General features: G+C 40.4%; 2 protein-coding genes across 4 annotated transcripts in view; one reads left to right on the top strand and one right to left on the bottom strand.

The window, feature by feature from the left end:
- Positions 1-7,345: 7,345 nt before the first annotated feature.
- Positions 7,346-12,223, bottom strand: smfn (small fragment nuclease). 2 transcript variants are annotated; one of them, XM_061055742.1, is made up of 8 exons: positions 12,063-12,223; positions 11,905-11,983; positions 11,465-11,548; positions 11,304-11,381; positions 10,393-10,504; positions 10,203-10,311; positions 8,932-8,985; positions 7,346-7,745 (listed from the first exon to the last, which is right to left on the bottom strand). In XM_061055742.1, the coding sequence occupies exons 2-8, from the start codon at positions 11,950-11,952 to the stop codon at positions 7,613-7,615; spliced, it is 618 nt and encodes a 205-aa protein (XP_060911725.1). In that variant the 5' UTR covers positions 11,953-11,983; positions 12,063-12,223; the 3' UTR covers positions 7,346-7,612. The 2 variants fall into 2 exon arrangements, with proteins under 2 accessions (XP_060911725.1, XP_060911724.1); XM_061055741.1 differs by having other exon boundaries at positions 11,905-12,223.
- Positions 12,224-12,950: 727 nt separating this feature from the next.
- The window catches only part of hlcs (holocarboxylase synthetase (biotin-(proprionyl-CoA-carboxylase (ATP-hydrolysing)) ligase)), a 32,043-nt gene continuing 30,533 nt past the window's right edge, over positions 12,951-14,460 (top strand). For both annotated transcript variants that reach the window (XM_061055737.1, XM_061055736.1), the window contains exon 1: positions 12,951-13,463. In XM_061055737.1, the coding sequence (XP_060911720.1) occupies positions 13,188-13,463 (276 nt within the window). In that variant the 5' untranslated portion in view covers positions 12,951-13,187. The remainder of the gene's footprint in view (positions 13,464-14,460) is intronic.

Raw genomic sequence — 14,460 nt, 5'->3', positions numbered from 1 at the left:
TGACCTAACCTGCAGACATGTGCAGAAAAGTGTTAGAGTGACCAACAGTGACACACAAAGCAGATCAAACATCACAAGGTGTGAACATGGAGTTTATTTGTGCATCTGTGTCCTGCCTGTACTGCCATTCCTACTCAGAAGTTTTGAACAACACAAACCAGATGTTTGATCCGGATAGAAACCAGGATTGGATTACCTAACCTGATTTTATCCGATTATGTGATCCTGTTTTTCCTTTGAACAACCGAATTTCAAGATTTGATATTGGATAGGTTTAATCCTGTTGGATTAGTTTTGAACAACCAGGCCCAGATTATTTTTCTGAAATTTAAACTTTATTAATTTTCAAACAATAAAACAACACAGAGTGGATGGTTAAAAAGAGGTAAAAGACATTTAAAGCAGTAAGAATAAGCGGATTGTTTACATCATCTTGTTATATACAAGTAATGTCTCAATCTTAATAAGAAAGTCAGTCTTTCCATCTTGTAAATCTCTTTAATGATTTGAAGCCAGTTATCACTTGTGGGTGGATTAGCTGTTAACCAATTGCTTTTTCTTTTGCTGATACTGTAAATATTCTCAGAAGGTTCAAGGTTTCTTTATTAGTACTTCAAGGTAAATTTGTTGTGCAGACAGGAATTCAGCGTTTCAGAGATAGATACAACATATAATATAAAAGCAAGTCAAAGGAAACATTAAAGACAACATATTTAAACAAACATCACATCTGGTCATGGAGAAGTCCTCAAACAGACACCTGTTAAGAAGCTGAAAATATCCCGACATGGTTAAAGTGCATCATCCTGTGATAGTTTTGTTCAGCAGTGTTATACCTGCAGGTATAAAAGAGTTCCTGTAGCAAATCGACAGCCAGAGCGGACAAGCTTGAAACTCCCCATTTAAGGGATAAGAGCGGCCGTTAAGAATAGCGCTCGCCACACGCTGCAGCTGTAAAGAATAGAGATCCAGCAGGTTGGATTGAGACTCTCCTATAAGTTTGCTCGTCCACTTGACAATTTGATTGAGAGCATTTTTTGTTTTTAAGAGTCAGGTTACCAAAACCATGAAAGAAGAGAAAAGGACAGGATTGTTTCAATGAAAGTTCTGAAGTACTAAATCATCAGGGTTTTGTCAACATGAAATTGGGAAAGTTTCCTCAGACAAAACAAACGTTGACACGCCTTTTTGCAGACTGCCTCATAATTTTTCTCAAAGGTCAGTTTTGAATCAATTATCGTCCCGAAATATTTGTAGGTTTCCACGAATTCAACCACCTGGTTATGGATTATTGTGGGCTGATTTTTTGGAGTTTGGGCTCTAAAGTCTATGATCAATTCCTTTGTCTTGTTATTCCTTCAGGTGGATCGCCCAAATAAACTGACATAGAAAGTCAATGGTAACTATTGTCCAAGAATTAGCTTCATGATTGTCATGATGTTGTGGTGATCCAATTCATCACTCCCCTAGTTTCTCCAACATGCACAACTTTTAGATACCTGATTGTTTTTTGTTGTTTTTACAATTTAGGAGTTAGGAAATAGGGAACTTCATTCTTCCAACCAAATGAATGCCGATACATAAGGGCCTGAACACCTGCAGCAAGCATCACATGTCATGTTATGCACACGTCACCCTCAGAAACAAAGACCAGACAAACTCAGCTGCTAGTTGCCAACATTTCAGCTAATATATTTACATTATTCCATTCCATATTGATTTTATAAATGAGCAACGCTTAGAAAAAATAGCCTCCAAGAATATAAAATGTACGCCTCCATGACTTAAACATTAAATTAATCCACAGCTGCAGGGAAAAATGTGCAACTACCCTTTGATGTCCTCATTATAAAGTCTGTCTGTTGATGTGTTTTAGGGTGAAGCCATCAATGATTTTTGTCCAGGGCCCTTGTTCTTTTGGGGTAGATGACCAACAGTGCCAGGTCACTGGTCCGACAGTCTCCCATACTGTTCCTCATTTAGGTTTTGTAAAAACTCCCCGTAGACCCTCACTAGGATGACTGCCTACCGTATAACATGGGAAATGCCAGTATCCTCAGCAAAACACACTGTCAGGTACGTTCCATTCCCCATTCTCCCCATCCTCCAGCATTTCCCATTTGACAGCTGTTTCTAGATCTTAATCAGTCCAATAAACAGCACCTGTATGAGCCTTACCAGATTCATGAGCACTCTCGTTTGCAGAATGCAGAGGTCAGATTGGAACCCATCGTAGCTGCGATGAGGAATATTACTCAGGAATATATATAGTGCTCCTCTGCACATGGACATTACTAGAATAAAAAGCGATCGATTATATACAGCCTTGTTATTGATGTGTGAAATCTGAAAGGTTGCGCTCTGACCTATTTATAGTATTATATTATACTGAGATTATTATCATAATAAACATTGACTTAATCCTATACCTGCCCACTCTGTAGTAATGGGTTCATGGCTTGTGCTAGTGGCTCTTCCTCCCTCTCACTTTCAGCATCAAACTGGTTGAGGAGCTGCTGCTGCTGACCGGACTGTTTGGCTGTCGGAGAACATTACTGTCTATAGTGGAACACAATTCTAATAATGACAACTTGTACCCTTTCCTAGCGAGTGCAGCCTTAATGATCTATGTACTGTCCTTATACATAGGCCCTTGTGGCTCTACAACCAGCCCAGCCAACAGGAAATTTCCCCTGTTTTTTTCCAGATGAGCCACTCGGGGCCTGCCACATTTTGTTGTTGCCTGTTGTCTTCTGTCCCTGTCATTCCTCGGCATCACAGTTCAAGGCGTGATAAAATAATCTGTTAATCAATTCCCAGTGAACTCCAAAAAAACATGATTTTTGATCTTTCAGAACTATCCCAATCTAGAATATGTTGAGTTAAATGGCTTCAGTCTTATCAGAGAGGACTTTTTTGTCAATTTTGGCCAATACTCAGAAACAACCTCATCAAAGCAACTTTTTAGGTCCCCTTCTCTTTTATTTGAACATGCTTCTACTGGGTTCCATTTTAAGAATAGATATAATTTATTTCAATTGTTTTGCAGATGAAATGCAAACCTATCTGCCTATCATTTAAACAAAAAAGGCAAAAACTAAAGCTTACTCTTTCAAGTCCAAAAATACACAGGAAAAAGAGAAACACAAGGATACAATTAACAACAAATATAGGAAATCACAAATAAGCAACAACAAGGAATAAACAATCTAAAAATGAGTAAATCATGTTTTTTGGGGGGATTACTGTAACTCTTTGTATGTTAGTGAGGACCAGTCAACTCTTTGTTGTTTACAGCTTGCAGCAGCTCGTCGTCTGATTTGGAAGAGAGAGACGGTGATATAATTCCACACTGGTACTGGCTTGCCTTCGCTGGCTTCCTGTCAGCTTCAGGATATAGTTTAAGATTGAATTACTTGTTTTTTAAACTTCACATGGGCTGGTACCACAATACTTATCTGAGCTGTTGCACCAACCTGTTTCAGTCAAACACACCAGATTATTTTTGATCTTTTGAGATCCATGCAGGTATCACAGCCTTTGCAGAGGATCATCCAAAACTGTGGACAGTTTATCTGTGATCATCAGAATTGGCCAGACCCTTGAAAGTCTGAAATATTTGCTCAAGACCTACTTTTTTGCATTGGCTTTTAATTCATGTTGACATTGACGTCCATGTTTTATTAAGCAACTACCTGAAGTATGTACTAATTCATAAATAGACTTTGAATCCATGGATCAATGAATCAAGAATCGTTTTGAATCGAAAATCGATTCTGAATCGAGTCATGACCCCAAGAATCTAAATCGAGTCATGAGACACCCAAAGATTCCCAGCCCTAGTTGATTGAGGCTCATTTTACCCACTGACTTGGATCTAGTTACCACTAGCCTGGAGTAAGGTCAGCCACTGGAGCACCTTTTATTCTTAAGGTCAGATTTCCAAGGCCCTTTGTCATAGACACATTCTCATATATTTTCATTTCATAGGCAACATCTCAAATGAAGAGTAGATGTTTTAAATGTACTTCTGTCTCATCTTACCCCACTCTCCCTCACCTTTAAGACCAGTTTGGATGTTATAAAAGTAGGATAGGCTATTTGAAGAAAAAAGTAGACCACCTGTTGTTGGTGAAACTGGGATTGAATGAGGCTCCCCAGGCCTTTGTTAATTCGTTTGCCACGTTATCTCTGAGATAGAAATCACGGCTTTAATTAACTGTGTGTCTGGGCGTCTACACGTTATTGCATTAAATTGTGACTCATCCATAGTCCCCCCCCCCCCCCCCCCCCCCCCCCCCCCCCCAACTCCCCACCTCCCGACTCCCCACTGCTGTTTTTTTTCTTCTCAGATACAAATCGATGGTGCAGCAGTTGACTTGTGCTTTTTGCACACACACACACACACACACACACACACACACACACACACAGAGACAGACAGACACACACACACACACACACACACACACACACACACACACAGAGACAGACAGACACACACACACACACACACACACACACACACACACACACACACAGACACACCGTGTGAACATGTGACAGCCCTCAGACTGAGTCTCAGCCTCTCAGATGTGAGTGAATGTGACAGGCAGGTCATAAAAGAGAAAGTGAAAAGCCTGAGCTAACTTCAGAGGGAGGGAGACGATGTGGAGATGGGCAGACACAGTTCTGACCCGCTCTGTGGTGTGAAAACTTATTGGCCTCTCTCCAACCCCTGATGTGCAGTCAAGCTGTCAGTCAAATCTGACTTAACACTGGTGTAGTGTGACAGGGATCTCAGGTCATTAAAGCCTTTCTGTGTCCTCCTTCAGAGGGATGCATCTTTGAACCTGTATCAGACACAGAGCTGCATACACTTCTGTCTCACAAGCTCTTATTATATTAAATCAAAGTTTATTTATAGAGCACATTTAAAACAACCGCAGTTGACCTATAGTGCTGTAAGCTTAAAACACACACAGAAGAACAACATGGGTAAAAAATAACAATAAAAGTAGCACAATAAAAACATGATAAATAAGAGTAAAATATATACTCCAGTCATTTGTGAGACTGGCTGAATTTCTTGTTGTTCCCACCTCTAAAATCAACCATCCTATTTTTCAAGATTAATCGCAGGCATAATTTAAAATGAATAACTTGTCTTATTTGAAAAATTCATTTAATAATGCATTCACCTTTTTTCAAACAATCCTATTAATTTTTTTAAAGCTACCTCAAACAACAATATGCGGTTTAAACTTTTTCCCCTTTGGTGAACAGTAGTTTAAAACATTTCTGATCAGTGATGATACCTCCAAATTAGAAGGACTATCAGCATGACACATCTTTACATCTTTGTGATGGCAACAACCCGGTCATCATCCAGTCACATATTATTTAAGTTAAATACACTTGTTTGACAAAAGTAGCGTTTTCCCTTCAGCAGTTTCAGTTTTAATCTTACATTTTGTTCAACAGTTTCACAGTTTTGAATTTGTGAGAACAAGAGAACAGTTTGAGCTTTAAGACCAGTGCACAATGAAAACTACTTTTCAGTGTTCCAGGTACTGGTTTAATTTATCCAGAAGGGAGGATACTTGCGCCTCAAGTACATGGACGGAATAGTGGGGAGAAGTCTTTAACCCCCTTATCCGCCATTAGAGGTATTAGCAGAGATTTAATGGGGATTCTACAATTCACTTAGCAGATGCTTTTATCCAAAGCGACGTACATCAGAGAGTAAGTACAACACAAGAAACAATGTCAGTAAGTGCAAACAATCATCATGAGTACGACTTTTCACAAAGGTGCTGACAGGCATTGCACAATTAGGCGGCAGTTCTTGAGAGCTCTAATCAGTATAGAAACCATCTTAAAAACCGTCGTTATCAAACAAAACCATCGTCATTACCATCATCATCATCAATAATATCGAGGCCATCGTCATCATCATTAAGTTAGTAGGTATTCATAAAGAGCTGGGTCTTTAGCTTTTTCTTAAAGGTGCAGAGGGACTCTGCAGATCAAATGGAGTTTGGTAGTTCATTCCACCACCGGGGGGCGACAGAGGAGAAGAGTCTAGTTAGCGTCGTGGGACCCTGTTGTCAGACGCCTTTCACTGGCAGAGCGTAGTGGGCGGGAGGGAGTGTAGACCTGGATGAGAGCGTTTATGTAAGGAGGAGCCGTTTTTGTCGCTGCTTTGGGAGCGAGCAGCAGAGTTTAAGAATGTGACGATACTGATCATAATGCAATGTGAATTCACACACTGAGACATTGAGGATTACTTACTAATGATGGAACTGAAGAACTTCGTAAAGGCACTGTTACAGAACGGCAGCCTGTGAAGGTCTCAGGTCTGTGATCTCACGTTACATTACAGAGTTGCAGAAACATGATGTGTAAAGAAACAACAGGAGCTCCACATACACACACTCAGCTCTGTTCTTTCCACTCTCGACCCTGTAAAACCTCCATTGTTGACATGAAGGTGGGATCACTTCATCCCCCCCCCCCCCATTATACCTCCAAGACGTCACAAGGGTGTAATAACAGACCCTTGAACAGGCAGTCTGCACGGGGCTTTTGATTGTGCTATTTTCTAACTTCGGTGCTTTAAATGCTCTGGTGCGGTAACAAACGTAGAGCAGCAACTTCTGTGTGAGAAGTAAAATAACTGTTTTTGTCAGTGGAGTCTGGTGTCTTTAAAGAGAGAGGTTGAAAGTCAGTAATAGTCTTAAAATAACAATCTGAGCTTGTCAGTAACAAGAGAAAGAACTTCAAGTGGGGATGTGTGGGGGGCTAATTCAAGAAGTAAGATGTAAGGGGGTGAACAACACTGATGTACCACACTGTTTTTATCTAGTGAACTAGTATTAGTATTGTTTTTTGCCTGATGGTAAGTAATGGCTGGGATGTGATTTAAAGGATTTTTTTAAAGACACTTTGTTGAGGAGCCTCTAGTGTTCGACTGATCTGTGAGAGTTCATGAGGGGGAACAAAATAAAGTACTATTTCTCTTACTTTCAAAAAGACACTTATTATGGTGGACACTGCCACCTAGTTACCCATTGGCTCTACTGCAGTGTCAGTGTGACATCACTTCTTTAACACCCTGTGTGCTGGTTTATTTGTATTGGTAAGTACTTCATTCTGTGCCTACAGACAAGTTAACCTTAAGGAGTTTAGACTCTCTCAGATCAAACATTCAGGGTCTGACTGTTTCCATCGGCTCCCTGTTTCAACAGTTTCATGACATCAGTCAGTAAACTTTTTCTATTCAGTCCCTTCTCCTGTGTGAACTTGTGTCATAGTGCGTGCTGTGTTTGGTTGATGAAGGGGATAAAGGTGTACCAGACTTTATTTGGTTTCACTTTAAACAAGATGAACACAATTAAATCAATACCAGGTCTGAATAAAATACTAAATCAGCAAACTGCAAAAAGGTCATTCAAATGAACTGTTACCATCTCTCTGTGATGAAATGTCTACTTTTTAATCTGAACATAATGGAATAACAGATCCTGGGGCAGCTCAAGTGAACAGAAAGTCAATGATGATAAGAACCACACTGAATGTTGAGATGCAGCAGCACAGCACTGCCAGATCCTCATGAGAGCTGACTGTCGTTTCTGCCTCCGTTCTCTGCTATCTTGCGTTTCTTCTCCTCTGTAGAGTCTTTGAAGATGTGGGCTCTGTAGAACAGCAGCTCTTTGATGCTCTCCTGGATGTCGTCCAGGGCTCTGAAAGATAAAAGCAGACAATTATCGACATATGTGGATCACTTGACTTTTAACACCCAGGTCAAACGGACCAAAAAGTCTCGACTAAAAGAGGTTTCTTAAATAGATTAGTGGTGTCGATGAGGCCTTGTTTATTTGCTCTGTCAAAACAAACAACCATGCATGTAGCTCAGATGTAGTTTCCTACTAATACAGACGCCATAGCTGATCATATATGATGAGGGATTTGTTGGTTTAGGGCTCAGGAGTTCCATGACTTCAGAATTACAGAGGTTAATTTGTGTACAAAATCACAAAAATTAAATCCAAGGAGTCAAAAAACATTTTCTTTAACTGAAAAATGAGGGTTTACGAAAAAATTATAACCTAAACTAAATTAAAAAAAATGAATTAAAAATAAAATTATAGAGAAAATATAATTAATTTTTGTCTCAGAGAATTTATTTCATAAATATGCCACAAGCACATTAACTGAGTCCTTTACGATTTGGATGGATGTAATTGTTCATCTTTTGTATTTAAATCTTTTTTTTTTTAGATTCTATTACAGCAGATATTTTCTTGTCTTTGGGTCCCGACCCTCACATGTTTGGAATATTACAAAGGAACTCAAACTAACACAAAAACTAAAGTTTTGGCAGTGCCACATTTTAACAGCCTCTCTCCCTCATTAAAGATTCATATTCAAAGAAGTTAATAACCGTTGTGGAGTGCTGGTTTGATTGAAAAGACTCCTCAATTCAAGTAAACAAGCACCCCGCAGAGGTGGGTTGCAGGCTGTGGGGTCTGAACTTCATATAGACGACTGAAACCGTAGGGTAAGAGCTCAACTACCACACTGGAAGCTAGCAGGCTCCCAAACTGAAGAAAACAGATCGTGAAACAAAGAGCTACACAGCTGCACAGAAATTACACGCTGTGGACTTTGCTGAACGCAAGGAAGACAGTTCAAACCTTTTTCCCCCATCTAGGAGAACCTCCAAAACAGACTAGGTCCTATATACCAGTGTGACTTATATTCTGGAATTTCACATTTTGAGAGATCTGTTATCGATGTTTTGAGATCTTAGTTGTTACTTCAGTTTGGATAGTGAAAAAAAATGACCGCAAGAAATGCCTGAAGCTACAAATTAGGATGTTTTTGTCAGGAAGGTACGATCATTGATGTTTTATTCTCAGTGTTTACCTGTGCGTTGCTTTCTTTTGAGGGGCCATCTTGTAATCCTCAGGAAACCACCGCCTGAAAGTACAGAACAAGAAACCATTCATTCTCATGTAAAGTCATTCTGAAGAGAATGTCATACAGCAGTGTTCTGATCTGATCTGAAAAGACCTTAATGAGATGAGCAGAGTCATTTTCATCAATAAGGTTAGAACAGTAATAACAAAGGTTGAGTTTATGAGAGTTATTGTACATCTCTGTTCTACCTGCACGGCTCAGAGGACAAGTCTGAGACTAATGTGAAAATATTCAAATGTACATATACAGACACAATCTTAACACAGAACTAAGCCTCATACCAGACAACACACACACACAGTCACAAGGCTTAGGTACCGCTAACCTGTTCCATTCTGGAGACAGTTCTACATTTCTGAAATCTCTTATTTCCATTCCGCCTTTTGGTTCCTAACAGCAACACTAATCAGCCAGGATTAAACCCAATGAGAAATTTTGCCGTCCATAAAAGTTGTACTTAGCTCCCTGATGAGCCTTTTCTGTTACTTCAACACTGCATGGATTTAAGGAAATGCACTTTGTGTTGCTGTCTCCCGTCCATAATAACGCCCCAGCTGTAGCAACGTCTTGTCACACTTGAGCTCACAATCACATTTATATTGAAGTACATGTCTGTATATTATTTTCCATATGTTACGAGTTCAGTGAGCATCCCTCCATCCCAGGTTCCTACGAAGAGACTGCATAGTGCAAAAACCCTGTCACTTTAGCCATTAATGGAAAGATTTTAAAAAACAACTATAGATTAAAGCCTTGTTTAAAAATAAGTGTGTGTCATCATAGTACATCAGAAACAGCTCGAAAAAAAAACTAACTTCAGACAAAGATAATTTGACAAAATATATAAAAAATATTCTAATATATTTTAATGTTTTTCTATTATTTATGTGCAACGTTTTGGTTCTTTTTTGTTTATCTATCCTTGTACAAAAAAGAGTAATGTTTATTTTTATCAATGAAGGGGGAAATAAATATCCTCGTCCCAGTTGAAAGATCACTGTTGAGATCCTAAATCTGCCAACAGTAAATGAAGGCTAATTTTTGTTCTTGGATTATTCAGGTTTTTTTTTTTTGCTCTCCAAAAAATATTGGAAATTAAATCAAGAATGGAAAACCTAAACGGGAAAGATACCCGAAACAATAACTGTGAATCAGCACCCACTCCTAGTACATAATCAGACACACACACACACACACAGACGGACGTGAACACTGGCCTGCACAGCTCCTTGATGGTGCTGACATCAATGATCCTGTAGTGAAGGTGGTACATAAACTGGGGCATGTACTTGTCCAGGAACCTTTTGTCTGCGTGCACTGAGTTTCCTGCAGGAGGACAACAACAGGACACCCCTTTAGAATCAGTTATTTCACAGAGAGAGCTGCTGGTTTTAAAAAGCCACGCACCAGCAAGGGGACACTGTCCAGGGGGGGTGTGCAGTCTGATGAAGGACAGGAACTCATACTCGGCATGTTCCAGGCTGATCTTACTGTCCCGCACAGCCTGGGTCAGTCCTGACTGTGAGACACAATCACACAGTTATATATTCAGTTCATGAGCTGAAAGAGAGGGGAGGAGCTGTGAGTTCAGGGGCAGGTTACACTCATTCGCACTGTTTGTGGGAAGTCTTTTCAGCATCTGTGATGTATGAAGCGGGACTGACACAGCTGAGGAAAATATAGTCCGTGTTCATTTGTCTGTATTTCTGCATGTCTTTCTGGAAGCCTACAGATACGGACCAAACTTTGCAAGACCACCGGAAATTGTGGGGGAGGTGTGGAGCAGTGCAGAAAACAAAGCTACAATCGAAAAACTGTCTCGTATAAGGATATATATATATATATATATATACACATGGATCTAATTAACCCTCTAGCCTGGAAAACTGTACAAGTGTTTATTTGATCGTGATGCATTATTAACAGAGAAAAGGGCCTGCTCGAGGCATATGTGATGAAGGTGGTTGCCTAGGGTACTCACTCTCTGATGTACGTCGCTTTGGATAAAAGCGTCTGCTAAGTGAATTGTAGGGCGCCAGCACAGCAAACACAGGTTACAGCAGGAAGAGATATGACTAAGCATTTAGCTAAAGGAGAAACTACTAAGAAGAGGAAGGTTAAGTTCTTACATGACAGGCATCTCTCACTGCAATTGTTGGTTCGGTTGTCTAATTAGCGGGCCGACACACGTCTGATTCCACTGCTTTGTTTTATTTATGTCATAGTCTTATTCATCATGAACAAAACTCCTAAACATTTGTCAGAATTTGTCTGGTTTTGTAAAGGTCCCATTCTCCGCCTGTGTGAGCAGAGCTTACCTTCCCGTGATGCTCCTGGCACCACTCTGACATCCCGTCCAGCAGCGCGTCTGGCTGCTTGATGATCAGGTTGGGCCCCTGCACACAGAGGACACATGTTTGAATTCATCGGACTGACACGAGGCAGCTTGCGTGGCGTTTTTCATGTGCACGCTGGATACCTCAGCCACAAGTTTCAGCTCAGCGTCCGTGATGATGCAGGCCATCTCAATGATCTGATCCTTCTCTATGTCCAGGCCCGTCATCTGTCAGACACACACACGCACACATGAATCTACACAGATTGGGGTTGACAACAGCATGCACAGAGTCAATCTGAAATATTCCTGGAAAGAAATACATCAGAGAAAACAAGTTCAAAAAGGCCTGTTTTTAATTCTGTGCGTCAACATTAGACTGTGAACCTATCAGCTGGTGGATAATAGAAAACATGATGCAGCTGATTTCTGAGCCCAGTCTGTAGTCAGCTGGTTACCATGACACTTCAAACTCTGCTCCATGCAGACTGCGCAGTTGCACTGTCACACTTCCTGTGGTTAGCTCTGTGTAGCTTCAGCTCATGTAAACACACAGGTGAAGCACACAGCTACAGCCCACTTACCTCCAGGTCCACCCAGACGATCCTCTGAGACATGGCTGTGGACGACATGCTGATTCCTCCGAACCCCTGATGCTCCAACCTAGAACAAAAACGTGAAATAACTCCGGGACCTGCTCCCTGTGCGGTAAACCGGTTTATTCCAGGACTTAAATCAGCACTTTTCTGTAAAACTGTCCCACAAAGTGTGTGATGTGCTGCCTTAGAGCACCGGGGGACGAACTGTCTCCTCCAAAATAACTTCGAGAGAATCCACGCCGTGGTCCTTGAACACACCGGCATCCCGGGCTCACTTCCGATCTCAACTGTCGCAAATACGACAAACCCCTCTGTTCCGGTAGATGCCCCCTCCCCCACCCCCCACTTCTTCTTCAGTTTCTTGAGGTTTATTGACGGATGGCAAACATCATTCTAGTGTGTATGGGATATTGAAATGAAATCTAATTTCCAGAGTTATTTTGTAGACTGTATATAAACATTCAAACGTATATTCCTCTAAGGGTTTTAAACTCAAGCTTCTTTTTCTTACATTATTATGGAAGCGATTAGTGATCAAAATTCAAATGATAAAGCTACTTTGAAAATTCAAATGCATTAACTGAAATGCTTTTTAATTTTCAGAATACGAGTGTATTATTTGACTCAAAAATAAAATGATGATTCATTTATCTAACTTGAATTTTATTTTTCAACTTCAAAAATGCACATTCTTTGACTAAATTAAAATGAAGAAGAAAATTACATTTGCTTTCTCATTCAAAAAAAATGCCCCGCTAAATTTGTATCATAATTCAAATGAAAAAGCTAATTTTAAAATGAGAATACAGTAAAATAAACACGTTTTAATTCTCATAATATAGGTGCAGTGAGATTAATATGTTCCACTGTTATTTTTTGTCCACTTCAGTCACTGAAGCTCGTCCACTCTGTAATATTTACAGTCTGGTACTATCAAGAGAATAAATCAGGTCTGGAAGTAATGACCGACACTGCCGCTAGATGGCGGTAATGTGTCGTAATCTTTGTTCACACTCCTCATTGGCTCACAGAGGAAGACTAAAGGTCGTCCCAGGTATCCTGTGAGCTGTAATGCTAACTTTGACAACAGTGGTGTGTCTGGTGTCAGCGGTCGTCGCAGCTATCGGTTAGCATTACCGGTAATATAGTTAGCGTTACAGCTCCGGTTAACTGCAGTTTGAGCGGCTAGCTTCACAGTAAGCGTCACAAACTTGTTTGACAGCAGTGTCCGCTATCAGTACGAAGAGCCAAGATGTTCGCTTCCGTGTATGTTGGCTAACATGTTAATAACGCTGTGCTACGTCTACCTGTGGGTGCGCTTTCACAAGTGTTACTCGGTGCTGATCCGGAACAGTCTGTTCAGGCTGAACAGCAGCCGCTTCGGCTTCAGCTTCAGCCTCTGCTCCGGCCCAGCCTCCGCACGGCAGACCGGACCCCGCGCCGCAGCCCGCAGGCAGCCCAGCCCGCCGTCATCCCAGGAGGAGGAGGAGGAGGGTGTCTTCCTGCAGCTGGGGGACAAGACCGTGTATGTGACAGAGCCGCAGGTTAGTGCTGCCTGTAAGCTTTTAAACACGAGATATCATATTGATATAGTGTGTGGATGGAGGATACTACGCAGGCCTGACATAGGCCGTACATTCAGCCCCACGACCAGAGCTGTCACTGTGCTTTAAATTATTGTAACGCAACTTACTGTTATATATTTAAATTACAAAGTCCTTGTTCCATCTTCCATGTTACACCTGTGATAAACTTTAGGGAGCACCGGAAATGTCCTTCTGAGCCTGAAGTGCTTTCAAACAGCATCGTTTGGTTTTATAAACAGCAGACTGAGAGGTTGATGACTAAATTCACTTCCCCACTTCTTAACAGGAGCCCACAGCTTCTTAGTTTGTCTGTTTGTCAAAGACCCTCTCCATGTGGATTGGTCTGATACAAAACCTCTGTGTTCTTATCTTATCTGTTCATAATTGCACTGTTTGAAAATATTGTAGAAATGCCTGGACTCCAATATCTGATGTTTATCAGATCTTACCAGCTTATAACGATTTTCTGAACTATTACTACTATATATAATTGACAGCTAATATATAAAAAAAAAAATAGTAACCTTCCTTTACAGCAGGTGTGTCAGACTCATAATGGGTCGGGCCGGATTATCTGTTTTGTTATTTAAAATGATTCATTAAGAGGTACTTGTACCTATCAGGGATCACTGCATGTTGACGCACAAAGTGTAATATTACATAAGTCAGAAAGAAAACAGTATATTATACCCTTGCAATATATGAAAAAATATATTTTTGAAATTTGATTGTCTTTGGCATTCACTAATGACGAATAATGCTCCAGGTCTTAAATATTTTATAAAACACAACATTTCTTTACTTGCGCATGAAAATAATGAAAAGGTAAAATCCTAAAGGAGAGAAATGTAACAAATAGAGGGGATGAGTGAGGGAGCAAAAGAGGAATGAGTGACTTTGACATTAATAGTTAATGTGTAAATGAAATCAGTAAATATTCATTCGGAATCACTAT

The sequence above is a fragment of the Labrus mixtus genome, chromosome 14 (genome assembly GCF_963584025.1).
Source record: "Labrus mixtus chromosome 14, fLabMix1.1, whole genome shotgun sequence".
NCBI classification, from domain to species: domain Eukaryota; kingdom Metazoa; phylum Chordata; class Actinopteri; order Labriformes; family Labridae; genus Labrus; species Labrus mixtus.
The sequence above is the reverse complement of the archived record's forward strand: the minus strand, read 5'-3'. Positions and strand labels throughout refer to the sequence as shown.

Coding starts and splice junctions, on each gene's coding strand:
- smfn (XM_061055741.1), bottom strand. CDS start 12,183: ATGCCGGTGTGTTCAAGGACCACGGCGTGGATTCTCTCGAAGTTATTT. Junction 11,549..11,904: donor TCGTCTGGGTGGACCTGGAG/GTAAGTGGGCTG, acceptor TGTGTCTGACAG/ATGACGGGCCTGGACATAGA. Junction 8,986..10,202: donor ACCATCAAGGAGCTGTGCAG/GCCAGTGTTCAC, acceptor CTGTACTTTCAG/GCGGTGGTTTCCTGAGGATT.